This window comes from Notothenia rossii (genome assembly GCF_949606895.1).
Source record: "Notothenia rossii genome assembly, chromosome: 2".
NCBI lineage: Eukaryota > Metazoa > Chordata > Actinopteri > Perciformes > Nototheniidae > Notothenia > Notothenia rossii.
This window is the reverse complement of record NC_136904.1, coordinates 45,950,809-45,972,972: the sequence shown is the minus strand read 5'-3', so window position 1 is coordinate 45,972,972 and position 22,164 is coordinate 45,950,809. Positions and strand designations below refer to the sequence as shown.

Genomic DNA, 22,164 nt, shown 5'->3' with positions numbered 1-22,164 from the left:
AGGAAAACATTACTGCCTACTTATTCTGGCCCCTGGGCACGTAGCAATGATGTACACATCGCCAGATAGTTAAACATTTTATTGTAGTAATCTTGTGAAACTGAGAGTAAAAAGTACAAAGCATTGCAATCAATACAATGACATGTTACAAAATATAAACATAAATGAAATCTATAAACATAGATGAATCATTAAACGTACAAACAATGCCTCTCCAAGGTCTACATGAGCAGATGGAGCCGGATGTAGTGTTGTGTCGGTCGCGAACGAGCCAATTTTTTTGAACGGCTCTTTGGTACGAACGAGGGGAACCGAGTCGTACTTGGTGAGAGACGTTCTTTTTATCGTTCAATCGTTGGTCCGCACTCACTGCCAAAATCCACTCGCCTTTTAAAAAGCTTGATTTTGTTCCCCAAACGTATTCTGTGAAGACCCGCCCCCACTCTGGTTGGTAGGTTTCAGCACGAGGAGTGAGATGGGGTGGGTCTTAAAGGAATACGCGAGAGAGAAGTCATAACAAGTGGTACAGGACAGGTAGACAGCGTGTTTTTCGGATGGAAAATGAGCCAAACGCGAAAACGCAGCAGCATTTGGATGCACTTCAACCAAAACCCAGACAGTGATAAAGCGCACCATTTGTAAAGGCAAAATATCTTTTAAAGCAGGGTCAACTAATAATCTCCATCACCACTTAAAAACACAGTATCTAATATTAAGAGTTGCTTGAATTTCATTCAAGGCAAGGAAACTTTATTTACTTAACACATACAGAGGGTCAATTCAAAGTGGTACATTCACTGACATGAATTACATGGAGCTCTGACTATAGCTCTTGACACTCACACACACACGCACACACATACATACACACTTTTTGTCTAACACAGTTCTGTACTGTTATGCTGTTATGTTCAATCATCGTTCTTATGTTGGACATGAACAAATTTACTTTTTCTTGTCTTTTAATTTGTATTGTACAATGCCATGTCTTTTTATGCTGCTGCAACACAAACATTTCCCAAATTGGGATCAATAAAGTTCTTTCTTATCTCATCTCTTATCTTATCCTAGATGTGTTTTTTATATGTTTTTATATATCTGATAATATATGCCTAAAAATAACACAATGGGAGATCTTTAATGGAAGTATGCGTCATGGCACTGTTACATTTTTCTGACACAAACTACACCTGTGTACAGGTAGTGGGTTGGATCCACATTACTAACAGAGAGGAGGCCCCTGTTTCAGAGCTTCCCCTCCATCCAGCTGCTCTATTTCCTTTCCTTTTCCTCTGGTTCCCTGTGAGTGGTTCCCACAGATCCTGATCTCCTCTGGAACTTCCTCTGCCTCTTGAGGGAGGGGGGAAACAGGAAGGAGCTCAACTTCTCTTGACCCAGAGCTAGAGGCAAACCTCACCACAGACACAGACGGGAGCTTTCTCAAACTGTCGGCCACAGATCCAGTAGGAGAAACTTAGTCTACATCACAAATAGGTTTCATCATGAAACACCAAATAATAGGACCACGGATGTTGCAAATGATAACCTGAATATTGGTATAAAAAGTAAACATTTAAATACACAGTATTCAATTGTGAAAATACAAGTACAAATGAAGATCAACTGTGTGGAACATTCACAAGTTGTTCCTGTTTTTAACTCAGATTTAACAGCACAGGTGGGAGGGAGAGTGACTGATGAGGGGGACCAAGAGAGGGGGGGGGGGGGGGGGGGGTGGGTGTGTGTGTGTGTGTGTGTGTGTGTGTGTGTGTGTGTGTGTGTGTGTGTGTGTGTGTGTGTGTGTGTGTGTGTGTGTGTGTGTGTGTGTGTTGCTCTGTAGCTGAAACTCTTATTCTTGGTTCTCTGTGTGCAGGCTGATCAGTGCCTGGAGAGGATGATGCTCTGCTGAGTCCCCCCCTCCTTTATCCTCCACACCACCACCTCCATCATGAACCACACCCCCAGCCCCCACCTGTCGGAGGGTGTGAAGTCTTCCGGAGGGGGCCTGCCGTGCAGCCTGGGTCTGGGATCCGACCGGGGCATCCGCTCCCCGGACAGCCTGGCCCACACCCCCAGCCCCACCGGAGAAACCCCGAGCTCTAGCCCCCCCCTGCTGCTGTCGCCCGGGCTGGGTGGCTTTGGGCTGGTGTCCCTTGGGGCCATGGGCGAGGGGGCCGACTGGGAGAGCAGGGAGGAGTTGAGGCTCCGGGAGCTGGAGGAGGCTCGGGCCAGAGCGGCACAGATGGAGAAGACCATGAGGTGGTGGTCCGACTGCACCGCCAACTGGAGGGAGAAGTGGAGCAAGGTGGGGGAGGGGCTGCTTAAGCCAAGAGAGAGGCTGCATGCCTAACAATACTGTCATGTTTATGTGTTTGTGCACATAGTTAGATAATTCATGTCCAAAATGTGCATTTGACCGAGCAGGCTTTATTCAGATTTCACTCAATGAATGAACTTCACTGCAATGGGGAATTAGAAAGTTAATGCTCCAGATGATCTGTCATCGAAAACTTAAACAAACTGCATTTATTTGATTGTAAAATGCCTTGGTTGCTGATTGGCTAATGGTTACACAACCCAAAAAACATTGTGACATCACAAAGTGACCAAAATCTGATCAGCTGATTTTCAGACAGGTTTTTATATAAATGGATCAGGACAAAAAGAGAGAGAATCTTTGTTCCTGAAACTTTCAGTCTCTTTACACAGAGGGGACACATGTTGATGTAGAAGAGACATGAAGAAGAGGGGACACATGTTGATGTAGAAGAGACATGAGGAAGAGGAGACACATGTTGATGTAGAAGAGACATGAAGAAGAGGGGACACATGTTGATGTAGAAGAGACATGAAGAAGAGGGGACACATGTTGATGTAGAAGAGATGTGAAGAAGAGGGGACACATGTTGATGTAGAAGAGACATGAAGAAGAGGGGACACATGTTGATGTAGAAGAGACATGAAGAAGAGGGGACACATGTTGATGTAGAAGAGACATGAAGAAGAGGGGACACATGTTGATGTAGAAGAGACATGAAGAAGAGGGGACACATGTTGATGTAGAAGAGACATGAAGAAGAGGGGACACATGTTGATGTAGAAGAGACGTGAAGAAGAGGGGACACATGTTGATGTAGAAGAGACGTGAAAAAGAGGGGACACATGTTGATGTAGAAAATTCCTGATTTTGCATAATAGGTGACCTTTACATCTCCAGTAAAAGCTTGTAGGTAGATTATTCTCATAAAAAATCTCTTATGCATGACATATATGAAACATGTCTCCCTCAGTTGGGTCATGTTAAGCTGCCTTCTACAAATGATGGTCATATACATTTAATCTGCAATAGGAGGGAAACATCATCCCACTTGGCTTTTCATGATGTCATGAAATATTTTATGATGTGACATCTCAAAGCATTTTGTTGAGAAAAGAGTAGAAATTCAAAATAAAAAAAATCAACTCTGGCTTTAATCAGGAGAACAGGTATTTCACTTTTTCAAAATGGTACCTAAACCAACACTGAAATAGCAGCGTGTAGTAGTGCCTGATCAAGGCCAGATATATGTGCCAAAACTCATCCATGAGCCACCCTGTTGCACTGGGTGACATATTCCTCATGAATACACACTGTAGTTTATTTGGATTAAATCCCACATCCTGCTGCCACAAATACTTACTACAGACATATCCACATGATGTGGATGATTCCACTGAGGAAAGTAGTCCCCATCATCCTCTGGTGTGAGAAGGCTTGCTATTAAACGACAATTTCGGGCTGTTAAAGTTCCTCTTGTGTTTTTGTATGTTTGCAGGTGCGTGCGGAGAGGAACCGGGCCCGGGACGAGGTGCGCCAGCTGAGGCAGCGGCTGGACGCCCTCACCAAGGAGCTGAGCGGCGTGCGGCGGGAGCGGCAGGAACTGGCCTCTGAGAACGAGACACTACGGCAGGAAACGCTGCGTCTCCGTGGCGACCAAGCTCCTGGCGCTCCTCCTCCGTCTGCCACTTCTCCATCTTCCTCCCCTGCACACCCCCCTGGTGCTTCCTCCTCCTCCTCCCCGTCCATACCTGCTTCCTCCCCTGCCTCCTCCTCCTCCTCCTCTCAGGTCCACACTGACGGCCAGCCGGACAGGGTGGGGGAGAGACCGCCGGGGTCTCCGGAGCCAGAACCAGTGAGAGACGTGGACCTGGACAGACAGAAGATGGTTCTAGAGAAGGTGAGTGGATTCAGTGTCTCTGTGGATCAGACTGAGCAGAGTCACAGCCTGATGCACAGGGAACTGTAGACATGAATGCTTGTCCAAAAGCCAATTTTTTTGGGGGCCACCATGTGGTGTACAACCTAAACACTATTATGTTGACATGTTTCAAATATAATGTACACAGTTTGTGTTATTCTAAGAAAGAACAAGTGTCTTTGGGGATATATCCCCAATAATAAATGCTTTTTCCCTCTCAGCTGTGGTTGCCACAGTGCTGAAGGTGACCGCAGGGACTTACAGAAGTGCGTTGGTTTAGTCTCCTGGACCTCTAACAGCAGAAACCCGTTCCACGCGCTAAGGTGCAGGACAGGAGGAGAAGACATTTCAGAAGTGAAGCTGATGTATGTTATGAATACTATCAAATAGTGCATAGTCTTATTACAGGTAACCTTAACGCTGCCTCCTGCTGTTTACCTTGCAATTGTTCTAACTACAGTTAGATAGATAGAAGCCTTTATTGTTAGTGTATATCAAATACATGAAATGACGAGTGCCCATACCAGCAGTGCTTAAAACACACACATACACAGCGATTCGCTAAAATTTGAACAATTCTTAAGAAACAAGCAATACAAGACAAAAACAAGAAGAACAGGACATGACAGTTAAAGAGCTTTGGGGAATAAATAAAGCAGTTCAGTATAACCGATAAGGTTGTAACCGATAAATCGATGACCAGTGGGTTTGAGTTCATGATGTGGGTTGCAGAGGCAATGTGTGTGTTCAGTTCAGAATGTGTATGGCTTTGGTAAAGAAACTGTTTAATGTTCTGGTGGTTCAGGTCTTGATAGCTGTGTATCGCCTCCCTGAAGGCAGGAGGGGGGGCAGGTGGTGGGAGGAATCCTTGGCAATGAGGGGAGAGAGCAGTCGATGCATTTGTGGGCCTTGTTGCTGACCCTCTATCAGATCAAAGTTCTGCACAGATTTTGTTTTTCTAACTTGCAGATCTGCTACTAAAACTGGAGTTGTATTTCATACCTCACATGTACCTGAAGCAAGTGGCTCCCAGCATGCAGCCCCTTCTCTGGAAAGCAGGGTTACTTTGTCTTTGAACTCAAAGGGCCCAACTGGACAAAGCTGTTTGGCCCTGTAATGTGTGCTTTATTGTACTCAGTAGACAATATGTTGTCTCTATTCAATATTTAAGAACATGTGATTCGTCAATTCCCTTAGGTTAAATTATTTTTGGATCAATTCAGTGAAATATAGGTCTAATCTGCTAACTGAATCAAGTGTGGTTCAATAACTGGATTTCTCACAAATGGATGAGGATTGGTTTTGACCAACTGTTAGTTGGAACAATATAAACATTTGAAGATGGGATGTTGTGGTCTGGAAACGTTTTTGCAATATTTAAAAAATATATCAAAGATTATTGATAGATGTATAAATAATCAGAAACTTTACGCTGCTGATCCTATGAAACACAGACGGCCTCTCACTAACATGCACATGTTAACGAGCATTGTTTTCTGCGCTGCTCATGTCCTCTGCTGCTGTAAGACAATATGACCTGAACCTCGCTGAATGTAGGCCACACTGCTGTTACATCGCTCAACAGAAGTGTGTGTGTGTATGTGTTTAAAAGTGGTCTCCTACTTTGGGTGTACATCTGGGTACACACACTGCTAGTGACGTAAAATAGGACACCGCTTTCCACCATACATACACACACACACACACACACACACACACACACACACACACACACACACACACACACACACACACACACACACACACACACACACACACACACACACACACACACACACACACACCCCAGAGGGCTCAGTGATGCTGCAGTACTTCTTCTCTGTCAGCCTGTGGAGTGCCTAGCGTCCTGAACCAAAGCATATCTGGCTCTTTCCCTATACACTAACACACAAAAACGCTCATGAGAAAATGCTAACTTGTATGGGAGGACAGGGTCACATTTCAGCCTTCAGCCACTCTGAAATGCTCTTTGGAGGCCATTTGAAACTGAGAAGAGAGAGCCTAAGTCAAACAGTAAGTTCTGGAACTTAAATTACTAAGTCCCGCCCTACTACAGAACTTTACAGTATGTCGTCCTGGGTGCACTCTATTCGTCTCTAGACAATACATTAAAAGAACAATTTGATATTTGAATTTGTACTGCTCTTTAAGCCCCCCCCCCCCCCCCACCCCCAGCTGCTGTCCTGTGTTGTCCTCTCAGCAGCTGGTGGGGTCCTGTCCCTCTCTCAGGTATAAATCATTTTATTTGTGATAATTGCTTTAAAGCTTCACTGCTGCCGGCAAGGTCATGATTTCCACTGGGGACAAAAGGGACACGTTCACCTTACTTTCTTTTTCAAATTCCCACTCCTTTTTTCCAGAGTCAGTCCCCTCAGAGCAGTAAACCTCTCATACTTCACACAGGTGGCCCTCACATCAGATTGCTAGCTCTCCCTGGCAGACAGTGCTTGGGGCAGCTCATGAACCACTGTGGCCTGTCCTCAATACTGCTTGGTACAACAATAAAGATTTAGACTCTATCCAAAATAAGCTTACTGAGAATGAAGTCCTCCTCTACAGGTACACTTTTGCACTTGAGGAACACTGACGACTGTCTTACCAAATTGATGCTCAGTCTGAAAAATCTATGTTCTGCTTCACTAACAACAACATGAGCTTTACAACAAGAACCACCTCCATGAACGTCTCCTTTACAAACAGTTAGATTACTGTAATGCAAACAAACACTGGAGGAACATGTGGTATGAGTGTGGATGTTCAGCACCAGGGCGAGTTGAGGAGCGGACCAGTGACCCAGTCACTGTCTTAGTAAACTGGCCGCTGAATAAACACAGATTGAAGATGCAAACTCAATGAAAACCACAGGAAACATCCAGAAAAACTGCATTTCTTTCAGGAAATCTGAACCTGCAGCAGTGGTGGACCTCTCCACTTTATGGCCGCATACTATCCCCCCACACACACACACACACACACACACACACACACACACACACACACACTCACACTCACACATGTATGAGTTGTAACCACATAACGAAGGGGCAGTAAATATAAACACTGTCACTGCCTATCACACATGACCTTCAATAGTCTCAGGCAGGGTTTCCATGGAAACACACATGCATTCACACAAAGACGTCACACACATATTGGGGCTGTAGCGTTGACAGTAAACAGTGATACTGTGGCTAACGGGTACCCACACACAGCAGAGCCTTATTTCCTGTCTCCTCAATTGTTCTGGCTCTCAGGCTGAGTGTTTCCACATGTGGCTCACTTTGTCTGACGGACATCTGTTACACAGGGGGGCCCTCTGTCGGGGGGGACCTGTAATGACAGCAGCAGCACAGCTCTGATGCACTCTCCTGCAAATAGTCATACATGTGGAGATTTAAAAGGAATCTTTCATGCTTAACACCAGTCATCTGAAATAAGCAATCAGACTTTTTGTAGAGAGGTGTTGATTGATTATATAGCATCATGCCAAGGAATTCAGATCATTCTTAGGCCACACATTTGGAAATAATCCAAACCTTTAAATGTGAAAATATTCCAGTGATACTTTATGACATTCAGTGGTGTACCTTGTGTAGCTGAAATGTTTCATCCATCTTGCAACTGATGTTAGAATCAGGCTTTTGGCCTAAAACAGACATCATTTTGTCAGAAAATACTTCAAATGTTTTCAAAGTATTTGGCTTCGGATGTGAACGTCTTACTCTTTAGTCTACTGACTCCTGACACATTCCCCCTGACTTCTCTTTCTTGAGGATGCTGTGAGTGGTTTTGGTGGGGATAAACAGACAGCTGATAGTCACTGGACTGGGACTCAAGTAGGACTGCAAGGAATGATTATCAGGGTTCTTACGGTCATTAAAAACCTGGAAAAGTCATGGAAATTCAAAATGTTAATTCCAGGCCCTGGAAAAGTTATGGAAAACAATATTTTTGGAAAAGTCATGGAAATGTAACTAAAGTTTCATCTAATATAATTTATATTTTATCTAATCGCCAAAATAGTAATACTATAATGATAATAAATACTGTATGGTATACAGTAGTAATGAAAGTTAAAATGGCATTTAACTGACGAGGTGTTTGGCTGGTGAGAGATTTGAGTTGCCTTATGACATTTCAGATCATTGTGAGAAATGTGGGTCCGTGTTTCCCAAAGCCCAGATGGTATCCTCATCATTTTGGTTTCCCCAAAACTCAAAGATAGACAGTTTACCTGTATGTATGTCATACAGTATAGCTAAGAAACCAGAGATGATTATTATGTATCTTGTTTCAGGACACAGGAGGGGGCATTTAGTCAGGGTTCATACACTTTTTCACCAATGACTTTTCCATGACTTCTCCATGACCTTTACCTTATTTTCCATGACCAAAAAAATTACTCTTTCTCAGCGGTACCACTGACAATGGTTTATTTTAACATGGAACAGGAAAATAAGGTCTGCATATGAAACATGTTGTGTCTATCCAACAAATCAAATAGTGGGCTTACTAGCTTCTACACGCTAAAGCAACTCAAATCTCTCACCAGCCTAACACCTCGTCAGTTAAATGCCATTTTACGTTTCATTACTATACGATACAGTATTTATTATCATTATAGTATTACTATTTCGGCGATTAGATAAAATATAAATTACATTTGATGCAACTTTAGTTACATTTCCATGACTTTTCCATGAAAAATATTGTTTTCCATAACTTTTCCAGGGCCTGGAATTAGCATTTTGAATTTCAATGACTTTTCCAGGTTTTTAATGACCTTTATGTACACTGTATAGTGTTTAAAGCTGCTTTGCTTTAAACACTATAAAGAACCCCACACAGGGTCCACCATTTCTACTCTTCAACCACAGATATCTGTACTACTCTCAGTTGCAGAGTCAGATATTTCTGAGGGACTCCTAAAGGCACCTTAGTGATTATCTAGAGGAAGCATGCAGCATTATGCAGCCTGTGGGAGACACACACATCTGCTGGAGGTGGAGGATATTGGGCAACATTAGGATGTATACTGTTGTAGTGACAAAGCAGATTAGCAGCCATTAAAGGAAATGAGATGTGAAAATGTTTGGCCTGGAGGAGCCACCCTTCAGGGTTCTCAGGCAGAAACCTGAGATGATCTGCTCGATGAAAATGCTTTGATAGGGTGGAACACTGAGGACAGAAGAGACACAAGACGCCGTATTTTCTGACAACCTTTCAAATCAAAGAGCTTCATATGAGTCTATACAAGAGATAGTGTTATTTGGAAACAGAGCTATACTGAAAGGGAGCCTTAATCCTGCCAGATGATTTGTTAGGAGTTAAGCCCCTGTCACACTGTCCCGAAATTGACACCCGATGGACACACGAATATGGAATTGTGAATTTTGCACGAAGATGGTCCCGAACCACACATGAAGGCAACATTTACATTACATTTAAGACATACAACTGCAACGAAAGTATCAAAAACGATTATGTTAAAGTACTATGATACTGTACTGATATTTTCAGACTTTGTTCATTACTTTATCCATCTTTATATGTAGAAGATATTAAGTTTTCTCCGTAAGGTTGTTTCCATAGCAACAACAACTTCCTGTCAACTCGCCTTCAAAATAATATATTATATCCTTTTCAGTTTCACAGAACACAAATTGGGTTATTTACATAATATGTTTACATGATTTTGTTGTGCAATAAAACAACCAGATCGACACACGATTAAGGAAATGTTCAAATTCGGCTCTGATCGTAACAACATCGGGCCATTCGTGAGGGCATCTTAAGCCATCGTATGACCGCTGGTGGAGTTTCTTAGGCTCCGGCAGCAACTTCGTCAGCGGCAGTAAAATCTTTGGCATGCCAAAAAATTGACGAAGGACCTTGCAAAGGTTTATTTTCGTGTTGAATTCGTGTGTCAATTTTGCCCTTCGTAAGGCCATTGTGAGAGCATCTTGTTATCATCGGTGCCATCGGGCATTTGCCCCGATCAGAGTGAGGGCGAATGCCCGATGGCACAGATGATAACAAGATGCCCTCACGATTTGACAAGATGCCCTCACGAGTGCCTTACGAAGTTGCCGCTCACGAAGTTGCTGCCGGAGCCTGAGAAACTCCACTGGCGGTCATACGATGGCTTAAGATGCCCTCCCGAATGGCCCGATGTTGTTACGATCAGAGCCGAATTTGAACATTTCCTTAATCGGGTGTCCATCGGGTGTCAATTTTGGGACAGTGTGATAGGGGCTTTATGGAATGTTAGGAGAGCAAATGCTTCTCATAAGATTATTCCAGGAGAGAGACGCACTAACGGCTTCCATCACCAGGGGAATAGTATCCTGTGATTGTGAGGAGTGTTGCTCCCTCTGTCAGTATGAAGTAAAGAGTGTTGATAGCAGGAAGTGTTTCATTAACGTAGTGCTAACGTAGTGCTAACGTAGTGCTAACGTAGCTTGCTACTTGAGAGCGTGCAGTCCTTCTTTCTCTCTCTGATGAACATCAGCTCCATTCTCTTCATATCGTTCTTCATCCTCTCCTCCCTCTGTGTCTCCGTCAGGACCTGGAGGTGCTGGAGTCTGTCCTGCACTCCCGGGCCCCGGACGGTGACCCTCAGGAGTGCTGGGAGACTCGGGGGGCTGTGAACTCCTCCACCCCCCGCTCATCCTCCGCTCTGAGCCGGCAGGAGCGCAGCAGACAGCTGTGGGAGGACCTCGGCACTGGGGAGGAGGACTCGGGGAAACTGAACGCTCTGCAGCTCCGCCTGGACGAGTCCCAGAAGGTCCTGCTGAAGGAGAGAGAGTAAGAGAAACACAGACCCATCCATCACCACCTCCACACTCCATTACTTCATCACTCTACCCAGCAGCATTCTCTGTGGGTCACCTGCCTACACCCCGAAAATTCCAACATGTATTCCTGATAGACAGTTGAAAAGATTTGCTAAGCACCCGCTCAGGCCCCAGAACAGTATGATGGATTTTTTGAAAACCTGTGTGTTTGTGTCTCCCCCCAGTGACAAGCTGGCTCTGAGTAAGAGCATCGAGAGGCTGGAGGCTGACCTCACTCAGTGGAAGTTTAAATATGAGGAGCTCAGCAAGACCAAACAGGAGACCCTCAAACAGGTGAGACCTCTAGGACCTCAGGTCACAGCCTCCATTCTTTATGTCTGGGCTGAAGGGCCACCTAGACTAGCTCCAAAAACAGGACGGGTTTGTCGTGTGAAATGTGTTTGTGACTGACAGCAGAATGAATGCTTCCATTTAGAAAGAGGTCTGACTGCGCAGAGTCCTCAAAGGGTTTTGGGGGCCTTTATTTACTAGTGAAGCCTCTGAACCTCCGCAGGAAGTAGAACTGGCTGTGGCTCCTCTTGTAGAGGGCCCCCATGTTCCAGCCCCATTCCACCCTGTCCTCCAGCTGCACTCAAAGGTATTTCATGGACAGTGACATCCTCAGAGGAAGCGTCTCCCCCAGAAGACAACAGTCATGCTTTATTTTCAACCAATGTGTTTATTGTTACATTTTAATGTATAAAAGCACATTTTTATTTACATTTTTTATTTCCCCATTTGCTAAAAAATTGCACCCGATTGATGCATTTCAGTTGAAAATATAGCCTGCAACATTTAAGCACATTTACCAGAAACATGACGGATGTGCTGGCAGTACTCCACCACTGGGGGGCAGCACAGAGCTGCAGGGAGGAGAGGAAGAAGAGGACAAACACACACAGTAATTGTGTAAAGACTGGCAGAAGGACAAGCTGGGACAGAGAGGAGGGGAGAGGGGATGGAGGTGAGAGCAGGATAGGGTGAAGTCTGATGAGACTCAGAGAGGGGGGGTCATCCTTATCTGCAGCTCGTTGTCCTGATACTTCCACATCACAGCAGAGCTTTGCTTCTGGAAATGGCCACCTTTGAAGAAGCTAACTAAGCTAAGGAAAACTAACTGTACACTGAAAGTCAACCAAAGTTGGAACTGTTGAGATATGAAACAATGTTATCTTCTATTTTGATTTCATTTTATTAAAGTAGTAATCACTGATGCTGTTCCATCTCTCCTCAGAGCATAACTAAAGTAACATTTCCCCCCTTGCTGTTTTTTTCAGTATTAGAATGAAGGGGCAGGTAGAACAAGACGTCCTTCTCCCTGCTCCTTTCCCATCATGCTTAAAGTATACAAGTTATTTTCAATAAGAATTTGCCATGATTGGAATAAACAAAACAAATCAAGAATAGAACGGACGCAAACAGCCAAATGTCACAGGGAAAAGGCCACATTTATTACATTTTAATTCAATGAAAAAAAGTTGAGACATTACATTACATGGCATTTAACGCTATTATCCAAAGCGACTTACAATAAGTGAAATAAACCATGAAGAGTCAAACCAAAGACAAAATTAACAAATTTGAAAGAAATGTGGTACAGTCATAGTGAGTCAGAAAAGCCTTCTCTACCCTTCATTGTTGTCACACACAAGATATCGCCATAGTTTAAACATCAAGCACCATCTCATTTATGCATATTGTATTCATGTGGATCAGGAAGGAAGCTTTCTAATGTTGAAATACCCCCCCCTTCCTGACTCCTTGCAGTTGAACCTGCTAAAAGAGATGCATCAGGATGAACTGGGCCGCATATCTGAAGACCTGGAAGACGAGCTGGGGGCCCGGACCAGCATGGACAAGAAACTAGCCGAGCTCCGGGCTGAGGTGAGGAGGAGGAGGAGGAGGAGGAGGAGGAGGAGGAGGAGGAGCTTGTGGGAGGGGGGGAACCTTTCTTTTAACTGTATTTGGTGTTGTCGAAAGCTTTGGTTTAACCCTTTTTTTTAACTTGATGAAATAGCCACTCTTTAGTCGTTATGGTTACAGTGTTCTCCCTGCCTGTGGAGCAGAGTCAGTAAGCCCACCTACACTTAGGCCAGAATTCCAGCAGCCTGAAATCTGACGGTCCAATCATAACCCTTTACCTTAATTAGTGTTTGGAGTGAGCATCACAAATGGCAGAGCCTTTCCCTAAAAATTGCATATGGCTGATGTGGAACTTTTGTTATTTCATGTCGTACAACAACATGTTCAAACCTCAGAAAAGCTCACATTCAGTTATCCATTGACTACCCAAATAGGGAACCGGAAGTGACAACATGCTGAGACATTTCCAGGTTAAAGACTCATTCCTGCACCACTCTACTCTTTTCTTTTGCAGAATGAATACTTTGACAACTTGAAGTAAATGTTGGTGATAACACTTATGTACTTTTACTCAGTAAAAGTCAAAACAACTAAGTTATTCTGAACTCTCTTTGTTGTAACCAGATTTGGTGGTTCTCAGTTCAGTAGCTTCCCTGTATGATTACAGTGTGTTTTTCACTGAGGCTTGATGGGAACACATGAGGGCAAATACCTGGAGTGGATTCCACTGCCCTCTGCTCAGAGCTGGCCCAAATACCTGGAGTGGATTCCACTGCCCTCTGCTCAGAGCTGGCCCAAATACCTGGAGTGGATTCCACCGCCCTCAACCACCAAAAACTGATAATAACACACTTCCTTCCACCTCCTCTCCGCTCCTCCCCCCAATCTCACATTCCTCCCCGCACTGTCAACCTGGACAACCTCTCACCTCTTCAGCCTGTGACCATACCACGCCCCTCCCACTCAACTAATATTGCCCTCCTTAACATCCGATCACTCAACAAGAAAGCCCTCATCCTCCATGAACTAATCTTGGAAAAATCCCTTGATTTCCTTCTGCTCACCGAAACCTGGCAACAGCCCGATGACTTCTTCTCCCTCAACCAAACATCCCCCCCTGGCTTTAATTACATCACTAAACCCCGCCCCTCCCGCCGTGGTGGCGGCCTTGCTGTAATCCACAATCAGAACATCCAGATCACAGAACTAACCCTCCCCTCAGTATCATCCTTTGAATTCATTGCCTTCAAAGCCCCTCCCTCACTGACAGTCATCCTCATCTACCGGCCTCCTAAACCTCATCCCTCCTTCCTCTCCGATTTCACTGAGTTCCTCACACTTGCCTCATCCCTCTCTCAACGTCCGTTACTACTTGGTGACCTCAACATTCACATTGACTCACCCACCTGCAAGCTGGCATCCGAATTCACAACCCTACTGGACAATTTCTCTATCACCCAACATGTCACCTTCCCCACCCATGAGAAAGGACACATTCTTGATCTCGTCTGCTCTACCAACCTCCCAGTGATTGACCTCCACCCTTGCCCATTTCCCCTCTCCGACCACAAACTCATACAATTCAACATTGCCCCCCCCACCCGAAACCCCTGCCCACCCAGAAACATCACCTTCCGTAATCTACATTCCATTGACCATAACCATCTCTCTGAACTGCTATCGTCTAATCTCCCCCTGGACGCAACCCTCAGCTCACCTGACGATCTGCTCAACCACCTCAACTCCACCCTACTCACCTCCCTCAACACTTTAGCCCCCCTCAAAAATAAAACTGTTACTTTCAAGACCTCCTCACCCTGGTTCACACCCGCACTGCGTAAAATGAAGCAGCGAGGCCGCCAACTTGAACGTCTTTCAAAGAAATCATCCCTCACAGTCCATTACATAAGCTACAAACTCCATCTCAATGCATACAGAGATGCTCTTATTGCCGCTAAATCTGCCTACCTCTCCAACATCTTCACTGACCCCTCCCGTAACCCCAGGACCCTCTTCTCCACAGTTAACAAGCTCTTCAAACCTCGTGCTGATAACCTCCCTACTTCTACTTCCGCTACTTGCAGCTCATTCCTCCATTTTTTCGCAGACAAAATTAACGCCATTAACCACTCCTTCTCAGCTCCATCTGATATACAAGCATCTCCCCCAACCTCCACCGCTACCATTTCTCCCCCCATCTCCCTTGACCTCCTGACTCCTCCTCCCCAGCGCCGCGTTTCCCAGTTCAACCTCGTTACCCCAATTGAAATACTCCATCTGATCGGTTCCTCAAATCCCACAACCTGCTCCCTTGACCCTCTACCCACTCCTCTCCTGAAGTCCTGCCTCCCCGTCCTCTGCCCCTATCTTGCTAACCTTTTCAACTCCTCGCTGTCCCATGGAACCGTCCCCTCTGCCTTCAAAACTGCTGCCGTTACTCCAATCCTCAAAAAACCTGGTCTTGATCCCTCCTCCCTCACTAATTACCGCCCCATCTCCAACCTACCATTCCTCTCAAAAACTCTTGAACGCATTGTAGCCAATCAAATTCACTGCCATCTCCAAACCAACCAGCTTTATGAACCCCTTCAGTCTGGATTTCTTCCTCACCACAGTACAGAAACTGCACTCGTCAAAGTCCTCAATGACCTCCTCACCTCTGCTGACACTGGTTCCCTCAATATTCTCATCCTCCTCGACCTGAGTGCAGCCTTCGATACCGTGAGCCACAACATCCTGCTCACCCGACTCAGGGACATTGGTATTGAAGGTATTGCACTCAGATGGCTCCAGTCCTACCTCACTGAACGATCCCACTTCATCTCCCTCCCCAACCACTCCTCTGCCACAGCTTCAGTCACCCAAGGTGTTCCTCAAGGATCAGTACTTGGACCCCTCCTCTTCATCATTTACATCCTGCCCCTCGGTCAGATACTCCGCCACTTCAACCTGGACTTCCACTGCTATGCTGATGACACTCAGATCTACCTCAGCACCAAATCCCTCCATAACCCACCCCTTACCCACATCGATTCCTGTCTGACAGCTATTAAAACTTGGATGCAACATAACCTCCTCAAACTGAACAGCAACAAAACAGAACTCCTCCTAATTGGCTCCAAATCCACCCTCAGCAAGGTCACTAACATAACACTCACCATCGATGGCACCATTGTTTCCCCCTCCAATCAGGCACGCAACCTTGGCGTAATCTTTGACCCCACCGTCTCCCTCGAACCTCACATCCGCCAAACTGTCAAAACCTCATTTTTCCACCTCCGCAATATTGCAAAAATCCTACCCTCTCTCACCCGCCCCGCAGCCGAACGACTAATCCATGCCTTCATTTCCTCCCGCCTTGACTACTGCAACTCACTTCTTTACGGCATCAGCACTACATCCCTCAACAGACTCCAACGGGTTCAAAATGCAGCTGCACGTCTCCTCACACATACCAAATCATGGCATCACATCAGCCCAGTCCTCAAAGAGCTCCACTGGCTTCCTGTCTCCCATCGCATCAATTACAAAATGATGGTCCTCACCTAAAAAGCACTCCACCATTTGGCCCCCCCTTATCTCACAAACCTTCTCACTCCTTATCAACCCCCACGGCCCCTCAGATCCACCGCAGCCGGACTCCTATCCATTCCCACATCCACACTCTGCAGCTTTGGGGACAGAGCCTTCTCAGTGGCAGCTCCTAGGCTCTGGAATTCCCTCCCCCAAGATCTCCGTGACTCTGAGTCCCTCACAGTCTTTCAGTCCCGCCTCAAAACACATCTTTTCAACTCTGCCTACCCATAAGCCCCCCTCCTCTCAATCAATTTCCCCTTGACTGCCTTTTTATTTATTTTACTATACTTACTTGTTTGCCTGTCCTTGTTTGTCTACCCTCCCTCATATTGTAAAGCGTCTTTGAGTCGTGAAAAGCGCTATATAAATAAAATGCATTATTATTATTATTATGTATCAGCTCAGTGTCCTCAGCCTCTCTGCTCTCTGCTCTCGGGCTCTATCAGATGGAGAGGCTGCAGGTGGAGAATGCTGCAGAATGGGGACGCAGGGAGCGCTTGGAGACGGACAAACTGGCCCTGGAGAGAGACAACAAGAAGCTGAGGGCCCAGGCTGAAGACCTGCAGGAGCAGCTGGCCAAGAAGCGGCGTCAGGCTGCCTCTGCACTCGACACCGACATGAAGGCCATCCAGAGCGAGCTGTTCGAGAGGAACAAGGTGGGCGGGACTTCCCAGCTTCCACAGTCCCTGTACCTTTGTTTCAAATGGGTCTCTAACACCAGTAAGCGAGAAAGCTTAGGAGAGTTCTGCCCCTCACTCCGATGACCATTTGACCATTTCATAAAGTAAAGAACTATTGCAGTCACTTTTCTGCTTACTGGTTTACAAAAGAAAAACAATTCAAACAAAGGTACAAAGATATTCACAAAGCTTGTTTATCAATCTTTTGATTCTTGTCTTTAGGGAAATGTCCATTTAATGACAACTTAGCTGATAGACAACACAAAACTATGAACAAAAACAAAATGGTATCTGTATTTGAAGGTAACCAGATTGACACACACACACACACACACACACACACACACACACACACACACACACACACACACACACACACACACCACACACACAACACATTTCTGTACATGTAAGTAGATTGTGCCAAGACCTTGTGTTGAACACCATCTTTATTCAGACATCAGACTGATCTGTTAAACCGCCAGCAGATCAATGTAAACAGCTGCCTGTCTGCCTGCTCTTTGTGTTTTATGCACATAATTTAGCTGATGAACAGTCTGTCCGTCATATAAATATAATTGATACACCTAAAGACTAGAACTCAGCCAGAGGGACTTCTCAAAGCAACCTTGAATAACCTGGCCCTGGGGAACTGAACAATCAGCTCATAGATCTGTCAACACAACCTTTCACCTCCAATTCTAGTTTGTTATTCCATCCATTATTACCCATCCACCTGTAGACAGCAGCACAGGAGATAACTGAAAACATCAAACATGATTCTATTGATGAGTCATTCCAGGGTGGGGATAAACATTACTGACTCAATTAAGCCAAATGTCATAACACAGCATGTTATATGATGAACTTGTTCATGGTACAAAGGCTATAGGTGACTTGATATGTGTGGCACATTGAAACACCAGAGCAACAGTAGGGCTGAGCTTTACATAAGGCATGGAAATGAACTAAAGTAACCATTTTTAAAAGTGAAAATAAATCAAATATAATAATACTCCATACTTTGTAGTTGTCATAAAAGAACAAAATACCTGGACATTAAATAAAATACAAGGACATGTCTTGTAATGACACCTGTGTTCACCAGGTGGGCTTGTTTACCTAACATGCACCTCTCTGGCAGCAAGACAAACTGTGTCACATGCATCAGGTAAACATGGATCTGCAGTTTTTAGATAGTGAAATGGTGACCTTTGATGACTCTTCCACAGTAGTTCCAGTTCTGACTTAGTGACGTTTTCGTTTCAGTATTGAGCAGTGGTGGATATATATCAAAGTACATGTACTCAAGTATTTGACTTCACTTGAGTATTCTCACATTTTGTAGGCAGATGCTGTGCTTATTACTCAGCTACATTTTGTTTACAGCATTAGTTACATCCTACTAAAACAACATATATACATATATATATATATATATATATATATATATATATATATATATATATATATATATATATATATATATATATATATATATATATATATATATATATATATATATATATATATATATATATATATATATATATATATATATATATATATATATATATGTATATATATATGTATATATATATATGTTATAGTATTATAAAATAAACTCCCTAGCAGTTTATAAAATAATTGAAAGTGATGAACATATTAATGCAGCAACGATTACAATACAAATGTTGAGTATACTGTGTGACATTCTGAAATTGGCCATATCACATAATAAGTACTTATACGGTTGGTACTTTGAGTCTATGTTGATCGTAATACTTTTGTACTTTCACTTGGATAGGATTTTGAATGTTGGGTTTGTATTTGTATCTGTATGTTTACACTGTAGTATTGCTACTTTTACCTGAGTAAAAGATGTGAGTACTTGTTTCACCTCAGGGTGTACTCCTTGAACATCAGAGCACTGTACATCAATGTGATGGTAGTCTGGGTCAGGGGATGGATAGCTGGACCTGAAGAGTGTGGAAATAAGATGAGCTCTGGTCCGCCCAGCGGCTCACCCTCCTCTCATTTATCCATCTCCCCCCCCCCCCCCCCCCCCCCCCATATATTCTTGGAATGGCGAAGCTGCAGTGTGTATCAGCTCCGAGGCATTCAGTGGAATCAGGCCTTTTGTCTGACCGATCACAGGGTGTGTGTGTGTGTGTGTGTGTGTGTGTGTGTGTGTGTGTGTGTGTGTGTGTGTGTGTGTGTGTGTGTGTGTGTGTGTGTGTGTGTGTGTGTGTGTGTGTGTGTGTGTGTGTGTGTGTGTGTGTGTGTGTGTGTGTGTGTGTGTGTGTGTGTGTGTGTGTGTGTGTGTGTGTGTGTGTGTGTGTGTGTGTGTGTGTGTGTGTGTGTGTGTGTGTGTCATATCATTTTCCTATTTTGTATCCTATTCTCATATTTTTACACTGGCCTCTATTTTTATTCTATGTTAAGTTGAAAAATGGAAAAATTCTGAGTGCCAATATTCGTTTAAAATCCTCTAACAGAAATGTTGTTTTCCATTTCTTTGCATACATGATGTATCACACAAATGTTACATAATGCTTTATTTTGGAAACTTAAATGTTCAAGTTTAAAATGCACAAATTATGGTAAAAAAATTGTATTAATAAAGTTGATTAAAAATAAATAAATAATTGGTAAGTATCTAAATCCCTGTGACAGCATCACATATGTATTAATCCGTTGCAGGAAATAGTCCTCATTAGAGGCATTATTTATTCCTGTCTGAGCAAATGTTGATGGAAACTACTGTGACCAGCTCAATCTGAATTAACTATGTATTTTTAGAGGAAACAGGAAGTCAGAAATTAAGGAAGAACACATTTTGATAATGTTGTTTTTTCAAACTAAGAAAACTGTAGTACAGTGTCAGACTCTTTCATTTAGAGGTCATCTTCATCTCTTTCCTGTCTCTAATCTTTAAAGTTTCCCCAAGCATGCATTCTCATGTCAGACGTTAATGATCTTATAAATGTTTTCTCCTTCACAGGCGGCTGTCTCTCCTCTTTGTTCTCATGCTAACCTTTTATTGTCCTGTAAAATACTCCCCTTCTATTACTTCCTCCCCCCTCTCTCCTCATCTGTCTCCTCTCCCTGTCTTCAGACCCCACCCCCTCCTTTAATTATTCCCTCCTGCATTACCCTGCCACTCTCTTTGTTTGATCTTGCTCTGGGTTACACTAGTATTTGTGTGGCATTTGGGTAATTGCCTTGATTATCAGTGAATATTCTCTGTGGGGGGGGGGGGGAGCCTGCGTTAGGAAATGTTATTTAAACAGAAACACACCCTTTCTCTTCTAATCAAATACATGTAAATGCCCTGACAAACCAAATAACACGTCCCGACAGACCCGACTGTTGCGTCGCCTCACGTCTCCTGCATCTTGGCCATGTGTCGCACTGGAACACACCGCAAAGACTTCTGACGACGGACAAGTAGCACGTACGCACTGCGCAGGCGTGGGTGGCGATAACTCTCCTTACCAGCAGGCGGCGGTAGTGTGTATTCATCATTCAAAAGAGGCAACCGGAAGACAGACTGCGTGATATACAAACAACAACTAGTGTGTGCGTTCCATTTTCACTCTCGTCCATCACAGACTGTTTCACGTAGCGACTTATAAGCGAAAACATGTTTAGTGCGGTACTGGCGGTGTTAACCCTTGGACTGTTGCTTGTGGCTGTGTGTGCCTTCTTAATCGTTTGTTTGCGTACCTCACTTCCGTTTCACTTCTCATGCACTGATTCGCTAAGCTGAACAGCCAATCCGATTGATTTCTTTTGCCGACAGCCTCCGCTCCTGATTCAACATGTTCAATCAGGAGCGGAAGGTGTCGGCACAGCTGAAAAGAGACGAGGGTGTGGGACACACCAATCTGAGTAGGGCGACAGGACGCTCATCGACGGCCAGACGTCTATCGACGGCCGAAATCGGCTTGGTGTGTCAGGGCCTTAACACTCAGTGTATTCTCAGTGGGAATAAAGCAAGACGTTAGAGCTAATTCTCTGTTGATAGCTCAAGGAATCAAATATTTATTATAAAGATAGATGGTGGATCAAACAGAGATAAAAATAATTAAGTAAATCAATCAATCAATCAATGTTTATTTATATAGCCCAATATCACAAATGTTACATTTGTCTCAGTGGACTTCACAGTTTGTACAGAATATCAGTATGACAATACGACACCCTCTGTCCTTAGACCCTCACATCGTACAAGGAAAAACTTCCAGAGAAAACCCAAAGTTTAAAGGGAAAAATGGGAGAAACCTCAGGGAGAGCAACAGAGGAGGGATCCCTCTCCCAGGACGGACAGACGTGCAATAGATGCCGTGTGTAAATTGAAAAGATAATACATTTGCAACATAGGTAGTCCAAATGTTTGGAAATGCATGTTTGTATAATAGGAAGATGAATCCACGAGGATATCCATCCAGGACTTATGATCCAGGACCACAGCCACGACTCAAGATCCAGGACTCGCGATCCATGACACAGGACCGCAGGATCATCCATGACTCCGGATCCCGGCGTATATAGACACCAAAAAGAAAGAAATTTGGGGAAGCTGGGTTAATCGGAACATGAGTACACAGGTATAGACAGACAGAGAGAAGGAAGAAGTAAGATGTCCCCCGACAAACTAAGCCTATATCAGCAAAACTAGGGGCTGAATCTAATCAGCCCTAACTATAAGCTTTATCAAAAAGGAAGGTCTTAAGCGCACTCTTAAAAACGGATAGGGTGTCTGCCGTCCGAACACAAACTGGAAGCTGATTCCACAAAAGTGGAGCTTGATGAGAAAAGGCTCTGGCTCCCGTTGTACTTTTAGAGACTCTAGGAACAACCAACAACCCTGCATTCTTGGAACGCAATGCCCTAGTAGGACAATAGGGTATAATGAGTTCTTTAAGGTAAGATGGCGCCTGCCCA

General features: G+C 44.2%; 1 protein-coding gene across 1 annotated transcript in view; it reads left to right on the top strand.

Moving 5' to 3' along the window:
• ccdc102a (coiled-coil domain containing 102A) overlaps window positions 1–22,164 on the top strand; it is a 128,328-nt gene that overhangs the window by 68,786 nt on the left and 37,378 nt on the right. The window contains exons 2-7 of the mRNA XM_079664448.1: window positions 1,874–2,305; window positions 3,816–4,217; window positions 10,825–11,066; window positions 11,281–11,389; window positions 12,863–12,979; window positions 16,981–17,190. Coding sequence (XP_079520574.1) covers window positions 1,949–2,305; window positions 3,816–4,217; window positions 10,825–11,066; window positions 11,281–11,389; window positions 12,863–12,979; window positions 16,981–17,190 — 1,437 coding nt within the window. The 5' untranslated portion in view covers window positions 1,874–1,948. The remainder of the gene's footprint in view (window positions 1–1,873; window positions 2,306–3,815; window positions 4,218–10,824; window positions 11,067–11,280; window positions 11,390–12,862; window positions 12,980–16,980; window positions 17,191–22,164) is intronic.